The following is a 26847-nucleotide window of genomic DNA, read 5'->3' as shown; positions in this document are numbered from 1 at the left end:
CTAGCGATTTTCTGGCCTAACACCAAGGTCCGCTTTCCTAGTCAATCTTCTCCACTTCGCCCGGTCTTCGACATCGGTTAAACATACGGGCGTTAAAATATAATTCAATAGGAATTATTTACCTGTGCAGCAGTCTCGAGTTTATTCCTCCTGTCAGCAAGTATATTGTTCCCAAGCTCATCGTCTATCTGCACCTTCTTTTTCTCATCAACTGCAGCAGTCAGAGAGTTCTGGAACAAAGAAAAGACACTATTACTGAAAAATAAAACTTAAAGAGAAATGGAGAAAGAACTGTCAGTTTATCTGGTAATTTAATTGGGTTATGCTGCTTGAGAAACGTTTTGATATTAATCTCTTTTAGCACGCAAATTGTATTAGCTTCATATATAAACGCAAATATCTGCGAATGATCGGAATGTATGTACAGACACGTAAAGCAGTCACATATTATATCTATTAATATATAGTCAGCAGCAGAGACGTTAAGAAGATGAGGAGGTCAAAATGATCTAAGGACAACTGTGACATTATCTGGGTAAAGAGACCTCATTGTCGATGGCGATTAAGGTGTGTTATGAGCGATGTTCGTGTGATACGACGCCGCGGGACGTAAGCGCTATCGACAATAAGGTCCTTTTACCCAGATAACGTCACAACTTTATTCTTAACGAGTATCCCGAGATCCCGACTCATCTCATAGTCTTCAAGGCTGTCATATTGTTACATTTGTTGGTAACTGTCTACATAGACAGAAGATAGGGAATAAGGCTGAAATTTCATACAAATTGTAATATAACTGCAATGCCACAGTTTCGTTTTCTTTTAACCCCTTATTTGCCAAGAGTGGCCCTGAAGCTTTAGTAGTTTCATGTGCTCTGTCTACCCCTTTATGGGATACAGGCGTGATTATATGTATGTATTGTAATATAATCTTTTTAACATTGCTACACATCCCAATAAACAGCTTGAACTTTTTAAACATGAAAAAATATTCAACAGGTTCAAGGAACTTAAGATACATCAACTCATAGTTACTGAAAAGTTAGTAGATATACATTAGTTTATTAGGAATCATCTTTATCTCAATCGTACGTCTATTCTTTGTTGCTTTAACTATGAATCTCGTCAATTTATGCAAAGTGTACGGAAATACAATCAAAACGGCAGTAAAGATCATTATGTATGATATACCATCTCTCTGTGAAATCAGAAGATAGACGGTGTGAGTTACAATTAGACCATTTTTTTCCTAGATCCTAACACCTATTGTTACGTAGAGCACTAACATCTGATCCACACTTGCGGTTCTGTCACGCTATATTGCGTAAGATGTTATATATTATACCGACGCACTATGAAATGTAATATAATATCACCTTAGTCGTTACAGTTGCACAGACTTCTCTATAACAGTTGAGCTAGACAAAAATTATATCCCACTTACTACCACCGCCGCGTCAAAAGAAAAACATCTGACTCTGATGCAACATTAAATACAGAGGTTTTCGCAAACCGGAAAATAAACTCGTTAAAAAACTTTTATAATTTGTTAATTTTGCTCAACTTCCTGCGTCTCTGTATAAAAATAAGTAAAAGTACCTTGAAAAAAACTTAACGTCTTTATTTCATAATTATACGTGCCTTGTCGTTTTCGGCGGCCTCCGAGTCGAACTTCCTGAAGACTGGCTTCAGACCACCGTTTTTAGTTTTATTTTTCAGTTCGCCTATAACTGATCCAAAGTTGAGACCAGTTGGGAACCCTGACTGTTTTTGTAAACGTTTCAGGAAAGGTTTTTCCTCTGCCGCGTTGACCTCATCACAAACATCTTGTTCGATGACTGGTTCTTTTGTCAAGTTAATAGTATTCAACTGTTTTATTCTGTCAGAAGCTTTGTCAATTGATTCTTGCAATTGTAAAGCCCTATCACTTATAGTTGGCTGCTTAACAGGTTTCAAATCTACAGGCGTTATGTTAAAATCCAAATCCAGTATTTGGGGTTCATGCTCGGCCTCCGATTTGTCTAAAGACAGGTTTTGTATAATCGTTTGTATTTTGTCATCATTTAAAATAGTTTTCTCAAGGAACTCAGTCAATCGTTCCTTTGGCGGACTTTCGCGCTTAAATATTCTATCGTTAAGAAGCTTTGCTTGCTGTTTCTTTAGAAGCGTGCTTGGTGAAACTTTGTCTTCAGTATTCAAACTTGCTATGTTTAAATTTTGCAACTGGTTGATGCCATTATTGTTATCTTCTAAATGTGTAACTTCTTTAATAATTTTTGCAGCGGGCGTTTCTATCAGTTTATTCTCAGTTTCTTCTTTAATTTTATCCTGCCTTGCTGGTTCAACATTCTGCTCTTTTTGTACCAACGTTGTATTGATTACATTATCTTTAATGGCCTCCTTTATTTCAGGAGGCTGTTTCGACACCAAAATCTTCCACACCAAGTATCCCAGCAAGCATAATCCAAGCAACACTTCGTAAAACATTTTGAGCAATCTCCATAAATCACATCACTGACTAGAATTTGTTTAAGTGGCGACACCACAATTAACACACTATTAACGCTCCATTTATAAGTTCCGATGAAGCAATCAAAGTTACTTGCACGCTTTACAACTATGCACCGCTAAATCAGAAATAGAATAATGATTAGGCTAAGTAATTGATAGGCTGGTGTAATGGGCGGAACATAAAACAATAACAAAGCGGCTGATGTTACAGCTGGTCAAACACGCACTGGTTGAACAAGTGCCTTATCACCTGGCAGCGGACTACTAGTGAGTCACGCTTGTAAACACAGCCGCGGTAGCCACAACCTTATGACACATCTCGGTTGTATACATTCCGAGTTGTAGGTGTGCCAGGATGGACCTTGACTTGAAAATGTCGATGAAAAGATGATTTGACCTTCAACTTAAATGGACAACCGAATATAATATCATAATGATGTATTAAACGACCAAACAAAGCTATCGATTTAAAACGCAATAATTTATTTATAGCCGCACGAATAAACTCGTGCGATCTATTCAAGGATTAGTAAGCTGACATCAACAACGCAGAAGCTACTTTTAACTCAGACGACACCTACTTAAAAGCAGACGAAGACGTAATTTACAAAAACGGAGTTATCAATTATCATGCTAATTGATTAAGTTTCGACAGCTTCTCAATTATTTAACAGTGTGATATCTCCTTGTTTGGAGCCATTGTGACATAATAAACTGTCAACGAGTTTTTATAATTTTAAATGCAATGTTAAATAAATACAGCAGTTTTCCTCACGGCATTCCGCATATCTTGGATATACGCAACAAAGTCAACCGAGGCTCGAGCTCGCCAAATATGTCAACCTGTCCGAACCTAATGTGTATACCGGCAAAAACTTATGGAGAGCTTAATTGAAGCTATTCAAATTTACATGAGATGGTCTCAACTGATACTGACCGAGGCAAAACAGATGATTATATTAGCATAGGTCGGCTGCCCTATGCAGAAATCAAGTATCTGCTTTTTGCCAAATTTTACAGTAGAGCGAAAAAACGATTTTGTTTTATTTTTCCTGATTATATGCTTATTAATTTATTGATAGCCTTTTAAACAGGCGAACTTTATTATACTAGATATCATTAATAGTGTACTATATTTTTTTCTTCAAAATGATTAGCACAATCATTTTAAAATACAAAAACAGCTTTCTGCGTAGAATGCGATAAGAAAATTTAAAGCTTTTCTACAAGAAAGCAAGTATCTTGAACTGTTTTCATTTAGCTTTGGTAGGCTTCTTATTTTTAACTGTATCTAAAACAAAAACTACAGAACGGATTTTCATGCGGTTTTCACCAATAAATAAAATGATTCTGCGGAAAGGTTTTGGTATATAATTTGTTGAGATCTTGTTTGAATTGGTTGAAATATCTCAATTTTTGCTAATCAAGTCGGACAAAATTCTGCTGGCTGAGAGCTTTAATCGAAAACGCTGCCCAAACTGTTTGAGCTGTATCAAAACAATGTATCGCGAAATTGTGTATCTTTCATAGACATACAAAAAAGTCAGTAATAGCATATGTCTATCTTTTAAGGATAAATAACTATAACCATTTTTATGACAGCCCCGTGCGCAGCCGGGGCGGGCCGCTAGTAGATAGGTATATGTATACAATGTATACATTTTAGATAGATGCCTTTAATGTAGTGTATGTCATGCTTGTGTAAATTAGGTTTTAATATAAATGCAATATTGGAGTAATACACGGAAAAGAAGTTCTGGTTGTGTTTGAATGCAAGTTGTCTTAAGATTATAGGTTTAAGAGGTTTATCTGTCACGAAGAGTTCAAAAATACTCCTGAAACTTAATCAAGTACTTACTTTGTGGGAGACTATTTAAATAATAAAAAACCTCGAAAGCGATTTCCCGTGGAACGCACAATATTAATTAAGTACAGTAGGTAGGTGCCTAAATACTCGAAGACAAAAAAAATAATGAAAGTTATAGTCTTCCTTAATTATAATAATAGGGAACTTGATTGTAGTTAAAATAAAATATTTTATACCATGCACGAAATAAAGCATCAGAATTATGAGATAAACATGGACATCAGTTATTTTTAAATCCAATTTCTATTTAATAAGCCAGGGTAGAAATATATGTATAAAGTAACTGAGTTGACCGTGACGTCACTCAATTCAATGTCATATAAATTCCATATTAGCAAGTCTTTCAAATTCGTTTTGACAGTTCTTAAAAAGAAGCTGATTTGACTACGAGGCTAGTAGCCTATTTATCAACTAACCAACATGCAATAATTATGTAAACGTGTTTTCGTTATATGTATTTTCGTATTTTGTATAAAAGAAGTTACATATTAAATAAGACAAGTTCCTTGTGCTTTTACTGTTTACATCTGGTTGTTTTTTAATACTAAGACAATTTCTACCCGAAACCCAAATTAATACATGTATTAGTAATTACAAGCTTTTGACATCATAACAAAATGATAGACGCCGAAGTCAAGTAACTTCGCAATGAATATCAATAGTTCTACGCTGAAGTCAAGTAACTTATCAATAAATATCAATATTTCTACGCTGAAGTCAAGTAACTTCGCAATCAATATCAATATTTCAACTCTGAAGTCAAGTAACTTAGCCATCTAATATGAATTGCAAGTATCTTTCGCAAGATACTCGATTTCAAGATAGAAGTAGGGTAGATACTTGACTTTAGCGTAGAATACCCCGTTAAAAAAAGATACTTGAATTTTTTAAAGTTCTGTATTTTGAAAAATATACATTATAAAAATTTCAAAAAAATACTAAAAGATGTATTTTGAAAAACTGAATCGAAAGATGTAAAAAACCATTTTTTGGAAAATTTTGAGATACTTGATTTCTGCGTAGGGCAGCCGAGGTGATGAAATCACTCCAAACATGGGATGAGGATGTCGATAGTGACGCTTTTTTCCTCTTATTAATAATTAGGAAGTTTATTATAATGATATCTAATGATTGATCTTTTATTTAAAAGAACATCACACCATACCAGACGGAGAAGATCATTCAAATCAATCAAAGCAAGTCCGCTAGTCTAATAAGTTTCAATGAAGACCGATAAGGGCGATGTAGGACGAATCCATTAAATAATTGTAATGTCAGTTAGCACGCAATCGGAGATTGAAACGTGCCTGACATACACATGTGGACATTAGAAACCGACCTGACTATTGATGACCCTAACTGTTATGCATACTGATGACAGTAAACACTATGCCAAATATAGCAAATGATATAAAGAAAGTTAATTCTGCTAAGGCTAAGAAACAAGGTCGTGAGATAGATAAATTTGATAAGAAACGATAATGATCCGCTTGAAGCTGTACGATATCTAATATAAAAATCGTTAGTTTCAATTGAAAATTTATCTAGAGCAGACAAAACACTTGTGTAAATATCACACAACGGGTTGATATTAAATAAAAACTTAAACACGTCACATAATCCGAAAATATCACAAAGTTTTCCACTGTTTACGACGCGTGTTAGAGAAAGCGTTTTTCAAATTAAAAATTCGCGAAAGACGGTTACGCGCTGCGCGGGCGCCGCGGGCGAGTCTGCCAAAACAACTGACGGTGCCGCCGCCGCGTCTCGCTGACCAGTTGGGTCACTGTCGGGTGCAATGCAAAATAGCTTTTTGCTTTACCACGGCGAATTCAAAAGGGTTATGATTTTGATTTTTAATAGCCTATGCGTGGGTGGATAATGATATGATAGCGCGAAATCTATTGAGCAGACATTGATAAATTACTTGTTAATTAGCTTGTAAAAAGAGGAGGTACACTAACAAAGTGCTTTCGAGATATTTTTTAAAGTTACTACTAAGTACTTATCATAGTACTACCTAGTGTTTTTCTTACTTTATTTTTCTCCGTATCAGCGCTAATCAGATAAAAGCTAAATATGCACTTAAACAATTTAAATATCAACGACGTGACGAAAAAAAAAGGAAATACCTATCAATAGCTTGATATTATATGACTAATGAATAAGGCATATATGGAGGTGTCAAACAATGTAAACAAAGAACACTGTACAAGAGATCAAGCCAATCAAAATGATTACACTACACTATAATGTATTTATGCAAATGCCGGAAGCTAAGTCCGCTCGAAGTAATTATAATTCAGCACCGCACTTGAAATGTGAATGTATGCTGGCTATTATAGGTATACGAACTACTTACAATGAGAAACATCGGATATGTTGTTAAGTGAAAATATTTCTCATATGAATATTAGTAAAATAGTGTAAGTAATCAGAAAACGATACAAAAATGAAGTTGAATATTAGCTTTTTAGGTGGCAGTTTTTAGTCTGGATTTAAAAAAATAATTAAAGTTAAATTACACTTGAATTTATGGACGCCTAGGAGTATCGTAAATTGAAATGTCATTTCGATTATGTCTATACCCTGACATCATATCCGCATCTCCTGCGATAGGATTTATGATGATTACATCTACCTAGATATTTTTCTGGAACAAACGTCAAGTTGTAAGTGCTTGACAAAATAAAAACATCGACAATACTTTTATCGATAAAATAGCCTTACATAATTACCTCCAATAATAACCTCTAAAATTTCGAATAATAATGTAACAACTTGTGTAAACTATTAAAATATGGTTCGTTTTATTATTATTGTCCATATATTTTCAAAAATGTGACAATTACATCTAAATCCAAGCCTATATTCCCTAAACGGGGTAGGCAGAACACATGAAACTACTCAAGATCCAGTACCACGGCAATAATTAATGACATAATTATAATAATTAATGACATATACCGACGGTTCCTCTCTCTGCAACCCGGCAGCTTGGGCCCTGCCCCGCTGCTGGCGGCACCCTAGGTTAGGTTTTTTATAATGTGTTTATATATTTTGTATTGTTTTGTATGTGGTTTTGTATTTTACTTTTATAATCATATTATAAAAATGCCTAGCCTAAGAATTAAAACGAATAAAGAGAATAAATAATGACATATTATAATGTGAGTTATCGATGAACTAAATATCGGAAGGGTCACTAGTGTCACTTCGTTCGTGCTAGAAAAATATCTAGGTATAATGATGATTGACAATGTACCTGGCATGTTAAATTTTATTTTACCACTTTATTCAATAATTTCAGTGGAGCGTCAATTTATTTATTTCAATATAACAATATACATTGTGTGTGAACTTTACCTATGGATAACTTAACCTATACACATATTTACATCAAATATTAATAAAATAACATTTCTTACATAATAATCTTTAAATTGAAAAAAAAATATAATAATCACTAATTACATAATTGACATTAAGGTTTTTACAATAAAATTTACAATTTAATTTTTTTTTTTTTTCGGAATGTCATAAGTGTAAGAATAATATATTAATATCTTGTATCGTCATCCAACATATATTCATCCACAGAATAAAAACATTTACGTAAAAGAAAAGCTTTCAATTTATTTTTAAACAAGTTAGCACTTGTGAGAGACTTCAATTCAATTGGCAATTTATTAAATAAGACAATAGACTGGTAACCTGCTGAGTGTTTAAATACCTTGAGATTGGATTTCACGGTTAGTGGCAAGTCTTTTCTTCTTGAAGAAAGACGAGCCTCCTGTTGCTCTGAACTTTCAATTTCATTTAAGGACTTTACCAAATCACTTAGCACTATAAGAATGTACAGGCCGGGTACAGTCAAAATACGAAACTCTGAGAAGTAGTTCTTACAAGACATTTGCTGCGATATTCGTGCTATGACTCTTATGGCCCTTTTCTGGGCTACAAACGCCGATTGGCAATTGTATTGGTAGCTATTGCCCCAGAACTTAATACTATAACGTAGTCTCGATTCAACTAGCGCATAGTAAACCATAACGAGTTGTGCCAGTTGTAGTTGATCTCTCAAACTTCTAAGTGCGTAGCAGGCTGAACTTATTGAATTTACCACTGACGATAGCTCATCTTTCCAATTTAAGTCTGAATCTATAAATGCGCCTAGAAATTTCACAGATTGCACTTGATGGATGTTAGTCCCATTCGACACCAAGTGCAGCTTATCCTTACTGTTTGCCGTCGTTGTGAATTGCAGGGCATTTGTTTTACTGCAGTTAAGTTTTAATTTATTGGTACTGAACCAAGTGTGAAAAAGCTGTAAGGCCTTATTTACTCTATCATTGAGTTCAGCGACGTTATCAGCTGATATAACCGCATTAGTGTCGTCTGCAAAGATAACAAGTTGACTATCAGGAAGTTTACTGTTCATGTAGTAAATTAAATCATTTGTGAAAATTATAAAGAATATTGGGCCTAGGATGGAGCCCTGTGGAACACCCCTTGTCAATCTAGTCATTCTGGACCTATGAGTACTTTCTATGTTATCTTGAGTCCATTTTATTTCAACAAATTGATACCTATTTTGAAGGTAAGATTGGAACAATGATAACACGTTACCTTTGACTCCATAGAATTCCAGTTTGGCCAATAGGATTTTATGGTCCACTAAGTCAAAAGCAGAGCTCAGGTCCAGAAACAAGCCCGCAACCTTTCGTTTATCGTTTAATTTACAAACTATGTCCTCGACCAGAGTGCCAATGGCATCCTTAGTACCTCTACTTTTTTGATAACCAAACTGCCTTTCAGATAGTATTTTATTTAAATATAGGTGCTTGGTTAACCTGTCCTTCATAATTCTCTCCAGCAATTTGGATAATGTTGGCAGTACAGAGATTGGCCTGTAGTTTTTTGGGTCCACTTTGGAACCTTTTTTATAGACTGGAATGACCTTCGCTACTTTAAACTGATCTGGAAAGATGCCATTATCTATACATTGATTAAAGAAATATGCTAATGGTTCAGCTAGAATATCAATATTATCTTTGAAAATGGCAATAGGTAATTCATCATATCCACATGAAGTTTTAGGTTTAAGCTGTTTTATAATGGAATGGATTTCCAAAGGATGAACCCTGTCGAACGGCATGTCCTTAACTACTTTTGTAGCATGAGAATTTAGTAGGGACAAGGCGTTGTAAGAAGTATCGATCGTGTCGCTTTTTTGAGTAAACTGATCCAGAAAAACAGAACACACACTATCAGGGTCATTAACCATTTTTGCCAATCCATTATCTGTATCTATTTTTAAACTTAAGTTCTCTTTTTGATTATCTGTACCCTTGTTTCTGGATTTCTGTACGACTTTCCAAATTTCCTTACATGAGTCTTTTGATTTTTCTATTTGTGCCTGTATTGTCAATCTTTTTGCATTTCTTATAACCCGGTTATAAATCTGAATGTACCTTTTTCTGTAGTTCGTTATAGTTACCGATGTCGCATTTTTGTGAGTCACAAGTATACGTTTCATAGCACTCGATACCTTGATACCCTTAGTGATCCAATTTATTTTAGAACATTTATCTAGTGGTACCTTTATTTTCTTTTTTTTAAAACAATCCTTAAAAATATGGTTAAACTTGTCTACAAAGCAATTTAAACCCTTGTTTAACCAATCTTCAGAGGCAACTTTTTTTCTGAACTGCAGTTTAGATTTGCAGTTAAACTTTCTGACCGTCTTCCAGAGATATTTTTTGTAAAAAGGTTTACCAGTCACACTGGGGCTTACTTTATTGGAAGTGAACGTGCTTAGAATGGCTGCATGTCCATCAGCCAGACCATTGTGATCCACTAATGGTGTGGGCACACGTTGAGATGGCAAATTGGTCAAAACGTTGTCTAAGCAAGAATTAGTCTCGTTACGTGTAAACGTAACAGTTGATATTAAATTTCTAAAATTATATGAGGCTAGCAAGGACAGAAATTCATCAGTTTTTTATCCTCCTTTAATATATTGATATTAAAGTCCCCACAAATAATACAATCTTTGTTAAAAAAGTATTCCAACATCTGTTCAAGTCGGCTTATAAAACAATCATAATTTGCATCTATTGGATTCCGGTAACAACATATTATATTGATATTTGATTCACAATCCCTCACACCACACACCTCGAAAGTCTCTTCTTTATACATTTTTTTACATACAGCAAGTTCTTGGTACCTTCTATTTTTGCGCCCTAAGATTAGTGAACCTCCTCTCTTTTTCTTAGTCCTGGTGTTAAAGGATACCAGATTAAACTCTTCTAGGCTAAAAAGAGGAGCCGAGTCAGCGCTAAGGAAATGCTCACTTATGCAAACATAGTGCTGGTCATGCGGTAAAGAATACAAGTATAATTCTAACTCATCCTTTTTGTTAGTAACACCACATAGGTTCTGGTAATAAACTCTTAAGTAAACAGAATCATCAGACGTACTATCTACGGTGTTGTAACTAAAAGAGGTCTGTGGTCTAAAAAATGAGCGTTGCTTTGGTTACACGGAGACTTGCTATTAGTACTAGATAAGTCTCTTGAAATATCCTCAGACAATAAGTTTACAGTTGACGATCTCTGATTGAGGTAAATAATACCAATATAATCCTGTAGAGCTTCGAAAATGATTGATAGTGCTTTGTTATTTATATGTCCTGATCGTTTACAGAAGTGTTTCGTTGAGTATTCTAAGCTTTTATTCGAATCTAACAAATATGCATATTCAAATTTCATTATATCTTTATACAATAAGTTATTGAAATGTTCTATACGTTTGTTAAACAAATAGCAATAGTCTTTTAGCAGATAAGTTGGAGTACATATAATTACGTTAGTATGCTTTATTAACAAAAGTTTATCCCTAATTAAAGTTACGATTTTATGATAGTCCTGTGTCACACTAAAGTCTTCGTTTCCCAATATAACAAAACAAATGTCGTTCATAGTGAAAGAATTAAGCTTATTCTCGATGTCCTCCAGTAGTTGTGAGATGCTTCCGCCGGAAATGAGATAATGACAAATGTCGTAATTATGTAAAGCTTTTTCCGCCGTTTTTAGTACAGAATTTTTATTATTACTACTGATTATACAAAGTTTAGGTGGCAAAAGCATTTCTCTTTTTTGTAAACTGTTTGAGGGAGTTGTAGTTATCGGCGGGTCTTTCAACTCTATAACAGTAGATTTTGGAGTTTTGGTGCATTTATTTTCTTCCAGCATGTTCAATTTATCTGGTGACTGTTGGTTATCCACTGGCTTACAATCTTGTGAATTGGTTGAGAGATTTGTACTGTTCACCACATCAATAATGTTTGTCTTATTAGTTTCAGGAGTTATTGTGGGCAATATATTTGTCACTTGGGATTTGGTGCACTCTCCTTCGGGTAGACTTTCACAAGACACTGAAGACGTATGTTGTCGTTGACGTTGACGCAATGCTTTTTTGCGTTTTTTTGTGGTTGTGATACTAGGTGTTCTAAAAGGTGAGCCTTCTGCTTTTCCTTGCAGTAGATTTCTATAAAAGTCGCATTTTTTACGCGTCTCTGATAGAGTGTCCTGTAGTTCGTAGTTTTCACTGAGTAGGTTTTGCACTTCTAAATCCGCTCCTTGCAAAAGTTCTTCAAGTTTCTGCACCTTCCGTTTGAGCTCTTCCACTTGTATGTTTTGCAGTTGAGTATCCAAGTTCGGGAGAGTTTGCGTGTGTAGTTCTTTAGGTGTTGAATTAAGTATCTCAAAACTATTATGACTACAAAAAGAAAATTTTGTTACTTCCTCACTTGTCTGAGTTGCAATCCCTAAGTCATGGTCAGGTGCATCCGAACGTTGGTCCTGTTTAGGCGATAAACGGTCACTGGCGTCGACTCTAGCTTTCGGCGATGTTTCCATTAACTGTAATTTTTTTTCTGGTGTCATGCCGTTACCGGTGGATGATGATTCGTGATAATTAATCCTTACCCGAGATTCTGCCGATTTATCTAGTAAAGATTTTGTGGTATCTGGCGTGGCATGATTACCTACACAGTGTTCCTGAGAAGGCAAATGGTTGTCGCTGTCGTCTACGATAGATTGCGACACTGTTTGCAAATTATTATTAGCCAAAGTTAAGCTGTTTCCCGTACTTGAAGTTTCGTGTTGTATGTTGACCTGCTGGTGTTCCACTAACCTTTGAGATATTATTTGTTTCTTTCGTCGTGTTTGTACACAGCTGGGGCTGAGCTGGTTACTAATGTCAACGGGAGATTTTGTTGCAGTGCCGCGACACAGCAAACACTTCCACTTGGATTTATTATCTGAAGTCAATAAATTAAATCTTGTTCGCGTACAAGAGACACAGTTAATGTCAAAACATTTTTGACATTTAGAACATTTTAAATATTCTCTGCTTTTTACTTCCTTCTTGCAGTTGTGGCATATTATTCGCTTTATCTTGGAAGACATTTTTTTCTCAGTGATAATTAGAGGAAGGAGAAAAAAATATATATTTAAGTATACAATAATTAGTATAATCGATGCATAGAATCGATTAGTAGTCGATGGCTAGTGAAATAGATCGTATTTCTGAACGTACTCTTTTTTTTTATACTGGTAACATTTGTACTCTTGAGGTTGGCAGTAGTGCACGGCTGTCAGGTTTGACGTCCAATCACAGGATAGTATGGCACATACGTAGAGACTGTTGTTGTGTTTTTAAATGAAAAACGGTAGGGTGTTTGCTCTTACCGAGATGAAATTTTTATATAAATCCGTTCTTTGTCGATGGGTTGAAGTTTAGATGAAAGTTCTCTTTCTTTTACAACGTTTTGTTCACAAACACAACTCTTCACAACACTTTACATATTTATATTAAATAAAAACACGGAGAGGTCGAAATACTTGTGTAAGCCAGCCCAGGGTTGCCAGCCGAAAATCTCAGTAATGTTGATAAAAAACAAAAACATAACGATTTATGACACTAAAAGGTCAATAAGTCAACAAAACAAAAGAATCAATTCAAAAAGTCGCTAATGGTTCATTATTAAACAAAGAAACAGCCGACATAAGAATAATATGACAAAGGCGATGATTATCATTCTGCCACGCATCTGCCTGATCAAACCAAACCAAATATCTATTTGGTAACAACTACATATGGATGCTATTCTGTCCCATCACCGAGTATATATACAATAGTTGCATAGCACAGTTTGTTAAGAGGAAATGTTACACAGTCAAGTGCAAAAATATGTATCGAAACATCGTCTCATAAATATGGTACACAACGCTCTTATTACACTGGACCAAATTAGAGGATCGAGTATTATAGAGAGTTACTGTCGAAGTAAAATGTGTAATCACAGTGCATAGACTGCCAGCTCTTGACACAGGCATAAAACTTTTGAACCTTAGTTTTGACAATTTGGCCCATATTCTTAGCTTGATATGTTTTAAAATGTCAAATATTAATATTAGCGCCATCTAGCTGAGCGTACCCCAAAGGTGTAATGCCATCTAGGCCACCGTACCTTTTTCTGTATGGTATTGAGTTACGTTTTTTTCTTAGACTTTATCTGTCTTTATCTTCTCGAGGCTGAGGCGTAGGGTTAGAGCCGGCGTAGCTTTATTTGACGTTCATATGCGCATTGTAATATGCCTACTTGAAAAATAAATATTTCATTTTCATTTTCATTTTTTTTTCATTTTCTATACGGAGTTATATATGTCTTTGCACCGGACTAAGATGCTATGGGACATATTTTTGTTTTGAGTAAGATGTGTACACCCATATTTTTACTCTTGACTGTACCATACCATGAACATGTTTAGTAGATTTTATTTATTATGCTACATACAATGCAACAAGTAAAAAGACTGATGAGTTGAATCATCCATTTAAAAAAAAACATAATGTTATTGGTCAGGTGCACTTGTCCAGCGCCGATTCGCGGGGGCCAAATTTTATTATTAGACTCCGCACTAACGCCAAACTTTATGTGGGGCACTTTCATAACCGCTGGCAACGGTTTAGTTCGTTCAGTGTCATTTAAAATGATGGATCTAATTGTATACATGCAATTGGGACAGGTTTATTTACATTAGAGAAGCTGGTATGTGTTATTTCTAAGGAAACACTAATCTATTGTCAGTTTAAGGATGATGATGAGGTTAAAGGTACGCTTACTTAAAATACTATACTATACTACTAAATTTTGACTAGATTTTGGCATGTTTACTTTTATGCTTTCAATTATTTTAGTACTAGCCTTTGCCCGCGGCTTCACTCGCGTTAGAAAGAGACAAAAAGTAGCCTATGTCAATCTCCATCCCCTCAACTATCTCCACTTAAAAGATCACGTCAATTCGTCGCTCCGTTTTGCCGTGAAAGACGGACAAACCAACAGACACACACACTTTCCAATTTAATATATTAGTATGGATTTATAAGACATCAACAAAAAAATAAGACAAAGATCTGATTTGGTTTTTACAGCCCATTTATAACTCCCATAACTATGACGTTACAATAAAAAATCAAAAATTTCTGGTATTTATATTAGTATGGATTTATCAACAAAAAGACGTTTAATAAAGGTATTCCCAATTTAAACCCATTTTTCAAATTAAAGTAACTGAATTGTATCCTGTTATACCTATTACAACGTTGAACCCTTTTGAAAGCCGACTAGAATATTTCCAGGAAAAAGAAATCGCCAAAAACAAGTTTTTAACACATAACCTTTTGCATAATTAACCTTCTTAACCTATTCCGGTAGTTTTCTCCTTTGATAACAACTGTGCATATAATTAATAATTATTAATCACAATTATGAGTAAACAAATGATAATGCTATCAGTAAGTGAGTACCCTCATTATTCATTGTAAACAGTAGATATCAGTGTGGTCTACTTTATCGCAATATGTGTCCTTTTCTAATAAATAAGGAAGTGAGAATAGGATGCATTATATGCAATGTCACATAAAATTGCAACTAACACGTTTTAAGGATACCTATGAAATAAGAAAAAAAATAAACAACATCACTTTGAATTCGTTCGGTTCAGCCTTATTTAAAACTATTCCGAATTTGAAATCGATAACATACATAAGCCTGCCTGATTTGCCTGTGTGGTGACGGGTTAAGAATTTCACCACCCCCTTTCTTCCCGTGGGTGTCGTACAAGGCGACTATGGGATATGGGTTAAATTGTGGCGTAGGCGAGAGGCTGGCAACCTGTCACTGCAATGTCACAGTTCCGTTTTTCTTTCAACCCCTTATTTGCCAGGAGTGGCACTGAAGCTTTTTATTAATTTCATGTGTTCTGCCTACCCCTTTATGGGATACAGGCGTGATTGTATGTATGTATGTAACATACATAAGGCCCACTTGCACCAACCACTTTACTCAGGGTTAGTGGGCTGTCATCTGTCAAATTCCATAAAAATGTTAACCCTCCATTTTCGTTGGTGCAAGTGGCCCTTAGTGTTGTATAATTTGTGACAGACCCGTTTGTCAGACAGAGAGAGTAGTGTAGCACCATAAGGGCTCCTTTTAGTCCCTTTTTGGGTTTAATTTAAGTATATTTATTTGAACACTGAGTAAAGTTTACAAACCGCACCGGTATGTACATCGGCTTTATTAAACAAAGACGTTACTTGTTGCCAAAATAATTCTGAATTAGCAAAGCGTATTTTTTCAGTCCGTTGAACTTGTGATGAGAGATAGAAGGCCTTTTCGTTTTTTTTACAATACATAGTAAATCTTATAAGCAATTTATTCTTCTGCCATACATTTAGTTATGGTCATAGTGTACGGCATCATAACAGTAAGTTAACATTAGATTTAATGCTAGGCCACACATGCGCGTTTTGAGAGCGTAGGCGAAGCGTTAGCGGAGCGTCAGCGGAGCGTATTGATAGCGGTGCGCCGGACGAACGCTGGCGTTGCACCCAGCAGACGCAGGCGGGAACTAACGAGCGCGAATTGCGAGCGGAACGCCAGCGTTCCGCCGGCGCAACGCTATCATTGTGCTCCGCTAACGCGACGCTATCATAACGCTTTATGTGTAGCGGAGGCTTTACTTCACGCTCCATACACGTATTCCCATTCGTATCGGGTTTCGTACTAAAGTGTACGGAACCTATTCGTTTTGTGCAACCTGCAGGGCTAGCACATAATTGAAGCGACAGTATTTAGACACTACATATTTAGACTACCCGTCCTTATGTCGTCAATATATGTAAATTTTAAACATTAACATGTGATCCATGTCGAGGCGAGATACTGTCACGCCAATCATAGGCACTGCCACATCTCGGACACTGGCGAACAAATATATGAAAGAGGCGCGTTCCTAGCACACATTCTAAGCACGTGTAGATGAACGCGTACCATGCTTGTATGAGTGAGATATGACAGATCGACTGTTCGCGCTTTTGACAGGCGGTAATTGTAAGGTAACCGAGAGCGGGTGGGGGTACTGATGTGCCGACGGAAAGTTTCCAAAATTCTGAAATTTTCACATAGGAAAACTTCGGAAACTTTCCATACCTTGTATGGACAATTGTATGGATGGAAACTTTCCATTTCATTTAAATTCCCTTTATTTTTCGTGAAAGTTTCGTGATTTTTTCAAGAAATTTAAGATTTTTTTGGAAAGTTTCCGCAACTTGCACATCATTAGGTGGGGGGCACTTTCAGCGAGGAGCGGGAGAGGCCATACTGTACGATAGTGCTCTTTATTATACTGTGATTCTCACCAAAAGCGAGTAATAGATGACCTATCGGCAATAGAAACGAACAAAATATAGACGCTCCCGTGTAAATAAAAGACAGATCGAGCGTTTTAAAAATAGGCGTGACGACTAAAAAAAACTATTTAGTCCGTCAGGTAGATTATTAAAAAAAATGGACACATATTTTTTCTTTTTTCTCGTAAACGAAAAATGACGACGGTACAGTGCGTTGAAGTTTCGAGTGACGTCACGCCTAGGTACAATTTTTACTTAAAAGTGACGTCACAAGCCCCCACTTCGGAACTTTGATGCTCTATATCGTTATATTTTTTCATTAATGAGATAAAGCGAAAAATATGCGTTCAGTATTTTTGGACGATCTAACTAACGGACTAAACAGAATGTAATTTTTTTATGTAGTCGTCATCCCTATTGCTATAGTTCACCGCTCGCGTCATCATTGCGTCTCTTTTATTAACACGGGAGCGAATCTTTTGTTCGCTTACTCGCTTTAGTAGCCGACGCGAAACGAAAACGAAACGCCGCGAAAGGTAGTCTGGCTCTGTCGCGCCAATACGCAAGAGCGATAAGATAGATATCTTCGAGCGTTTCGTTTCGTGAGCGTTTGTGAGCGTTTGTGCATTCGGCTAAGCACGCTGCTGTGCTAACTCTGTTGACTGTGAGATGTGCGCCGTATACGCGGATAAGTCTGCGCCTGCGTTGCGTCACAACGCAAACTGGTTTCACCAATGGCTAACATTACGCTCGTGCACTTATTGCATTCCCGTTCCTGTCGGCCGGTGTCCTAGTATATTGGGTTTAACATAAAGTACATACCACATCTCATACTTCAAAATTACTGAACATTCAGGTCTAACCATCATTTTTAATCCCCGACGCAAAGTCGACGGGGTGTTATAAGTTTGACCTGTCTGTTTGTCTGTCTGTCTGTCTGTGTGTCTGTCTGTGGCATCGTAGCTCCCGAACGGATGAACCGATTTAGATTTAGTTTTTTTTGTCTGAAAGCTGAGTTAGTCGGGAGTGTTCTTAGCCATGTTTCATGAAAATCGGTCCACTAAATATGTCGCGGTCGGGGGTTTTTTCAAAATTTTAATTTTGTGGTTACATGTATTATACCGTTCTGACGTATAGTGCTCACTATTATTTCAACCAATATCTTATTCCCTGAACTAAAATTTAAATCGGCGACCGGTCTGGCGTAGTTGTTAGTGACCCTGCCTGCTAAGCCGCGGTCCCGGGTTCGAATCCCGGTAAGGGCATTTATTTGTGTGATGAACTCAGATATTTGTTCCTGAGTTATGGATGTTTTCTAAGTATATAAATATGTATATCGTCGCCTAGCACCCATAGTGTACAAGCTTTGCTTAGTTTGGGGCTAGGTTTATCTGTGTAAGGACTGTAAGGTGTCCCCCAATATTTGTTTATTTATTTATTTAAATGTAGATTAGACTTAAAGTCTTCCCGTTGTTATAAAATGTATACTATGTTTCAAAGTCTTCTATCGGAAAAAATAAATTAGTCATATACGGACTGCAATATTATTATGACAGTAGCACAGAATATATAATAGTACAAGTACAGAAGGCCCACTGCTTTGATGTTCACGAAATGCCGCCTCTTTAAATACCTACAAAATTCTTACAAAGAAACAAGCCGCACGTGCGCGGCGTCCGGTGATAGGGTTACCAATGGATCCAAACGAATTAATACTCACATAAAATGTTATACTATTATATTCAAGTCTTGGGTACTTTCTAGGTTTATATACTGTATTTATATATTTTTGTTCAAGTTCCAACATCACAAGCCTTATTGAACTTTTCCGTGGGACTTAATCAGTAGTAGATCTAAGTAAGAATGTCTTATGGTATTTATTTTATTCAATATGTCTATTTAACTAAGTATTATTAGCCATTCCACACGCGGACATCGCTTAAAAAAACCTCGCGACGTAAAGTAACAATAGAAAGTGCGAACGTGCATTCCGTGAGAACGCGCGCCACCCCTGAGTAGGCCGCGAACTCGCGGCCGCCAGGATGTACTTGTAGCGCGGCGATAGAATCGCGAAGTGAGCCGCCCCTGACAGTAGCTCAATCAAGACAAAACTAGCTTTAAAAAAATGCTGGCACTAATGCTGTTAGTTTACGTGACATTTTCAGGTCAAGAGATTAACCAAGTTTTACTCTAAATGTACTTGAAACCAAACAATCTTGCAAGGCGACTTAAGAGAGCCTTAAACGGCAACCTTTTAAGACTTTTAACTATCCGAGGCTGCAAGCATGCGGCCTCCTTCCGCGACCGCATATGGAAGGGATTTCAAGACTGCATGCATGCTCATAAGAGCTATGCGAGCGATAGTTCTTAGGAAAACTAGTATAACCACTTAGCTACACTAAGTATTAAAAAATACATGAAAATCCTTATCACTGCGATCAAAATTTCTTAAAGGTCTGGCAATTCTTTATAAGCAATATAAAATTTTACATTAATAATATTTAAAATGTTCCGTTTTTTTTGACTGGTAACGACTACCCTTTTGTACAAAATAAAGTTTAAATAAATAAATAATTCACATGCATCACCATGCCTAAACAAGTTATGCAAACAAACGTTTCAATTAAACAATAAATAGAGGATTTCAGGGTTTACAATTGCCTTTGAATAGTTAGAAAAATATTGTACAGGTTTCCTTATAGCTCGGTAAGCGAAGTTAATAGCAATGCCGTGTATGGCGAGGAATGGAAACGGAAAGGCAATGTAGGGCTGTATGTGAACCGCATGGTGGTTACGAAAATAAGGCCAAATATGCAGCGGAGGCTAGGCACAAGGAAAATGTAGTTAATTGGGAGATTTTTAGGTCGGCATACATATGAGTGAAAACCAAAATTATTTGAGTTAGTGAGTCCCTGCCTAAACTGTGAGACGCCATAATCGTACAGAGTGGCAGTAGGTACTTAATATGATCGCAATGATTTTTTAACCCCCGACGCAAAAACGAGTTATAAGTTTGACGTGTCTGTCTGTGTGTATGTCTGTCTGTCTGTTTGTCTGTCTGTCTGTGTGTGTGTCTGTCTGTGGCATCGTAGCTCTCGAACGGATAAACCAATTTTGATTTAGTTTTTTTTGTCTGAAAGCTGAGTTAGTCGGGTCGGGAGTGTTCTTAGCTATGTTTCATGAAAATCGGTCCACTATGTCGCGGTCGGGGATTTTTTCAAAATTGTAATTTTGTGGTTAGGTTATCTCGCCTGTTATGGATATGAGCGATAAAAACGTTAATAACCTGACCACAAAATTTTTATCGCTCATATCCCGACTAACTCAGAATTCAGACAAAAAAAACTAAATCAAAATCGGTTCATCCGTTCGGGAGCTACGATGCCACAGACAGACACACACACACACACACACACGCAGACAAACAGACAGACAGACAGACAGACAGACAGACAGACAGACAGACAGACAAAACATAATGATCTTCTATATGACGGAACATGTAGGTAACATTAACTATATGAAATTATACATAGGTATGTAATTGTTACTGTATTTCATAAATATAAATTTCCTTAAGCGGGAAGATACATGGTTGTTTATGGTTAGGTTAGGTTAGGTCAAATGAGGAGGCACACTCAAAGGTTATGACAGATGGCGCCACCCTATTAGTCCATTGCACAAAAAAAAAAGGAGACACACTCAAAGGTTATGACAGATGACGCCACCCTATTAGTCCATTGCACAGATAAAGAATTTCATACATGCGAGCGAGAAGATGATATTTGTTTTCTCTCTCTCACATATGAATGACAGTGACATGCCTAGACATTTACACAGGCGCCGCCTGACGGGATAAAATGTCAGTGTGCCTCCTCATTGAATATGCAGCAAATTAACTACACACTACATGTTTATACCTACTAAGTTTAGTTCTACAAGTTCAGTACCCGGGGAGTTCGCCCTAAAAGCTTTTACATTGTGTTTACAGATTCTAAACCCAGGAGTCCACGGGAGTTGTCAAACTATGTTAGCAATTTCAAAATGCTTTCAAACGTAACTGGGTTATTACTTCGGAGATATACTTTGACTAGAACACTAGAAGATAACCGGATTTCATTTGACACAACGATGTGGAAAAGTGTTTATTTACATTCAGCAGAAATCCTTCATTTATCTTTTATTTTCTTCGGAATGAAAAACAAAAGGACTATGAGGAATAAACACACTTATTGGCGCCATCATGGCAATACTACAGTAGGTATATTATTCAAATACACCCTTATATTCATATCATGTCATATTGTTCCAGGAAAAATCGAGTCGCATTCGAGAAACGGGAAGATCGAGAGCAAAAATATTTAATGTACATAAAAGACGGCAAACAAGGAAATCCTGAGAGCGTCTCGCTTTATTAGCCACCCAATGTGTTTTATATATTTACGATTACGATGTACTTATTGGCATATACTGTTGATTCGACACGGAAAATATTTACGTTACGCATTGAAATATACTCAACGATTTTCCTGTCAAATAACGCCATCTGCCGCGTCGAGGCGCAACCGTCGAGTATTTCATTTCCGCCGTCACACATAGATGGCGCTGTCGTCAGATCTAATAAACGTTTGCCCCGGAAAAGCGCCAATCCAATTTCTCGCGCCAATAAATATGGAACAGATTTGGTACGATTGGAAAGAAAAAATAGGAAGACTCTTTTGGGATATTTGTCTTAAGTGTGCGGGAATCGAAATCTATTTCGTATTTATGGGAAGTTTGTTTAGGGGTGGATTATTTGGATTACATATTTGCTATCCAGTTTATTGCCTCCACAAGCCCAAGATAGGAACTTTTTATAAAAGAAAAGACGCTGAACTCTAATCATATAAAGCGGGAATATTTCTGAAACATCGTCAACTTTGTTGTTGAAACAAGGTCGCATATTAGATAGTTGGACGAATGAATATTTATAATTTTGTTTGTACATGTATGGCTAGATTTCTCGGTAACTCATTTTGAGTAGGTAACGCAAGAGATGCAAAAGAATAATTATTCTTCGAATGCATAGTTATAAATAACGATGTGCAAGTTGCGGAAACTTTCCAAAAAAATCTTAAATTTCTTGAAAAATTCACGAAACTTTCACGAAAAATAATGGGAATTTAAATTTATGAAATGGAAAGTTTCCATCCATACAATTGTCCATACAAAGTATGGAAAGTTTCCGAAGTTTTCCTATGTGAAAATTTCAGAATTTTGGAAACTTTCCGTCGGCACATCAGTAGTTATAAATCTGGCTAAATAGATATTGACGCGACCTCATTCATACAAGTCATATTATAATGATGAGTTGTATCCAGCCTTAGAATAGTGCAATATTTTAAAACATTTCTGGATTCATGTCACAGGCTTGAAAAGGTCGAGGTGATTGGCATTCTCAGGTTCTTTTTATAGCCATTTGGATAAAAATAGACAAAACTTTCCACAAACCGTGCCTTACTGTGCTATCTTTTCATGCTATTCATGAGACATTTTGTGTCAATTGGGAGTTCTTCACCAGTAGAAAATGAAAATCATTTTTTTTTTTTCAAAGTTGTCCAACACACTTTTTTTGTAACATGGGTAGTTTTTACGCGATTAATACTCAGAATCGCGAGGTCTTTCGATCCTGATAGAGGAAAAAAAATGTCCCAAGATTTCCATAAATTTTTTCGAACCTTCCATTCCGTTACCGCCATACAAAATGTATGAAAAAATGGTAACGGAATGGTAAAAAAAGCTTGGGACACTTTTTTCTCCTATTAGGATTGAAAGAGCTCGCGATTCTGAGTGGAAACCACATAAAAATTTCCAAATCCAAAAAAAAGTGGGATGGAAAACTTTGAAAAAAAAATGGCCCATTTATGACATGACGTATATTATTTTATTGATCCGTATGGCTAAAAATACAATCGTTCGTATAGAAATAAAAATATAGCAGTACTCCCAATTGCTGCGTCAATAGGTGACATTGTTGTCAAGGGTCACTATGAATAAGTCCACTGGGTTGCCCTGGTATTTTTCATCAGAATTGATCAGGACTTGAGTTAAGAACGCCTAAAGTGAAAGGGACGAATGCTTCTCCATATCCAAAAGTAAAAGGGGCCCATTTTTCTCCTAGTATATTCCAGAAGTCTGATTTAATGTTAAGCTGGTTTGCTTGAATCTATTACGCACCGTGTAAGCTTCGTGAACGAAAAACTGACTACGATTATCTTTGGCTGTGACAGAATCGATTCTAGCACCAGTATATGTAGACCTTCAAAACTAATACAGCTACGATTTACCTAAAAATGCTTATACTGGTTATCCTGGCCCTTTCAGTGTAGAAAGGTAGGCAAGTGGAACTTTGGCAGACAAAGGCCCTGAACGTGACATTAACACTGCCCTTTCGTTACCGGGTGGAAGTTTGGGAGGTCATTCGTACTTTTGAATGTAGGGTAACTTGGGAAGTGGCCCGAAAAGTTTGTAAAGGACATCGAAATACTACCTGTAATTATAGCCAGTCTGCTCAGGTTTATATAGGCGTATGCCGTAGCTGACTCCTTATTAAGACTATGGCGATCTTTCTCTAAGAAAACTTCAACATGTATGACAATTCATTAATCTTCGTTTAGGAACCATAAAGCATAGATATCTTTTACACAAAGTCATAATGCCATATGACAGCAGAGCTGAGCTACATTTTTTTTGTACTAGCTTACAAAAAGCAGAAGTTCCATATAAAATAAATAGGTACCATGACATACTGGTCCATCTATCATTAGACAAACCTTATTCAAAACAGCGCCCTCTATCTACCGTTCAAAACACCATCTCCACAAAACGACGCTAAAAGTATATAATTTACCCACGGACCTAAATAAAACAAAAATGCCATAGCACAAAGTCTCTTATCACATCGTAACATTCCTTAATTTGGAGGCTACACGGCCACTTTCCTCTAAACCACACATGGCCGAACTTGCTCCTTAAGGGAGGAAAGTACGTGGAAAATTGCGGCTACTGGTCTCGTGTAACGATGACATTGCAATAAAAAGAAGCGAGCAGGCAATACGGATAGACATTTTCATATAAAAAGGATTTCATTTTGATATCTTTCGCGCGTGAATTTTGCTCAAAGTTTATTCAACAAAATAAACGCAACTTTGGCATAAACATGTACGTTTGAAACTCGTCTCCAGGTAGTCAGGTAATAGATGGCATGCTTGGGATGGACTTCGATATTGGTTTAGGATGATTCTTTTGGACCAAACTAATATCTGGATGGTGATAAATGCTCGAATATCATTTTTCCATTTTTTGATCACCCTGAGGTTATGATTCGCGACCTTATTGTAGACAAAGACATAACCAAAGTCCATTGCCTTGGATACTACTCACTACTCATAGTACTCATACTATACGACTATCACAGATTTTTTATTGTCCCGGATTTGTAAGTTCACATTTTTGACACATTGGTTTTGAAGTATGTTGCGATGTGGCTAAGACATATCGTTTGCCAAATCTAACGATTAATTTCGAATTGGTTGAATCGATTAGGCCCTATGTACAAGGAGGCGCTTAAACAAATATACAATTTGACAAACTCTGCCACAGCACTAGTTTAAAAATAAAAACGAATGATAAATGAAATGACATAATAAGTAAATCCTGCGTGATAATTTAATATCGTAAAATACTCACTAACGAAGATCCGCAAAAATGTAACATGTGTTAGGTTATGTTTAAAGCAAGCGAAATATTGTTTTTAAGTACATGATTTTATTAAATATTATTACAGGATTTTATTTAAAATTTCATTAGGCTGTGCGAGTTTACGTTTTGTGGACGCTGTCATGTGTCAAAAAGAGGTTCTTACAGCTCTTGGACTAATAATGTCAAAATTTTGACAGTGACAGCTTCAGCTGATCCCGCCAACTAACTTTTTAATGTATAAAGTGCTAAATACATGTCAATATTTCAAATACAAGATATCGTAAGTATAGTATAAGATATCATATCACAGATAGACTGTTCATTATGTTATATGTTTTGTTTCTTCCTTTTGCGGTTATAATTAAGTAATTGAAATCCTTCAGTTCAAAGTGCTCATTTCAACTTGATTGATTTCATCCATCTTACAAACTTCCGAAGTCAAATTGAAAGTGCTACGTAAATTATCAAGAAATGAAAGCTTTTATCAAGATTTACATAGCATCTACAAATATAATAAATCACTTCTCAATTAATGTGCCGAAGGTTGACGACGGCTGGTATAAAACAAAAGGGTGATTAAGGTTAACGTCAGGGGTAGGAAACTGGATCGTGACCTGTCAATATTAACTTTTCCTTGGACCTAATCAACTCTTTGATGTGCAAAGTGACCTTAATTAAAAATATATAAAGAATATACACGGTGTTATACGAGGAAACCGAATAATTTTAACAGCGTATTCCTCATCATATTAGAAGAGTAAAATGACATAAAAACTTTACTGGATTTCGCCTACTTTCAGAGTAATAAGCATTTAAAAAAATAACAATTACTTATTATTTCTCAGAATAAAAAGCTACTTTGATGGCGATGATGCCGTTATCGCACATAAATATCAAAAAGTAACTAGTGACATATTGCAAAAAAGGATTTTTTTAGCAAAAAAATTGTATTTTTTCTATTTTAAGTGCCAGTTTTACGAATAACATTTACTTTTTATGTGAAAGCAACAGGACAAGTAACAAAGTGAAGTCATGTAACATTTCATCTTTATTTTGCCCTCAGAAATGCGTAGTTAAAATCTTTCGGTTTCCTCATGTTACGCCGTTGTGTTATTTAAACGGGGATGTGTGATCTCACGCGATTTTGGTATTCGTGCCGGCAAGGTGTGGTGTAATTATTATAACACTCCATGTAACGTAATAGTTGTAAAATTTCGGCGTGGAAATTAAACCAAATGAACTACAAACTAGACGATGGTCAGCAGTAAATTGTTATCACACACGTTTTTTATTTGGGTTAAAGGTCAAAGTCTTTCCATTATCGTTACACACTTGCAAAACGGAGCAGGAAGCGGAAAGGAATGTGTAATTGATAAATAAAATCGTATGTCATTTATCACAATATTTCAGAAAAAAAAATATTACTATTTAAGTACTCCATTCAAGTAATCCATACTAATATTATAAATGGGAAAGTGTGTGTGGCTGTTTGTTTGTCCGTCTTTCACGGCAAAACGGAGCGACGAATTGACGTGATTTTTTAAGTGGAGATAGTTGAAGGGATGGAGAGTGACATAGGCTACTTTGTGTCTCTTTCTAACGCGAGCGAAGCCACGGGCAAAAGAGTCTATATTTGAGTGAAGTACTTCAGTGGTATAAAAAAAGGGCAAGACTTCATTCACTTGTACTCGTAAATTAGGACACGAAAATTACAAAATTGGCCAAATCGTCACGCAACCTTTTGTAGCTTCGTGACAAAAAGGGACGCCATTTTTGGTGTGAAAGCAACAAATAACGCTGTTTAATGTCAAAAATGAAGTCACGCGACAAAGATAAGAATCGACCTCTGTTTAGAGATTTGCCATTTGTCATGATATCTTATACTTTTAAACGAGCAATTCTTGTATATTTATTTATTTATTTATTTATATATTTATTTACACTGACGATCTCGGAAACCGCTC

The 26847-nt window shown here is 36.1% G+C and overlaps 1 protein-coding gene across 1 annotated transcript in view; it reads right to left on the bottom strand.

The window, feature by feature from the left end:
- Nucleotides 1-26847, bottom strand: part of LOC125231690 — a 359160-nt gene that overhangs the window by 27636 nt on the left and 304677 nt on the right. Inside the window, 1 exon segment of the mRNA XM_048137216.1 lies at nt 123-230. Coding sequence (XP_047993173.1) covers nt 123-230 — 108 coding nt within the window.

Source organism: Leguminivora glycinivorella, chromosome 12 (genome assembly GCF_023078275.1).
Source record: "Leguminivora glycinivorella isolate SPB_JAAS2020 chromosome 12, LegGlyc_1.1, whole genome shotgun sequence".
Taxonomy (NCBI): Eukaryota; Metazoa; Arthropoda; class Insecta; order Lepidoptera; family Tortricidae; genus Leguminivora; species Leguminivora glycinivorella.
This window is presented reverse-complemented; position numbering and strand designations above follow the sequence as displayed.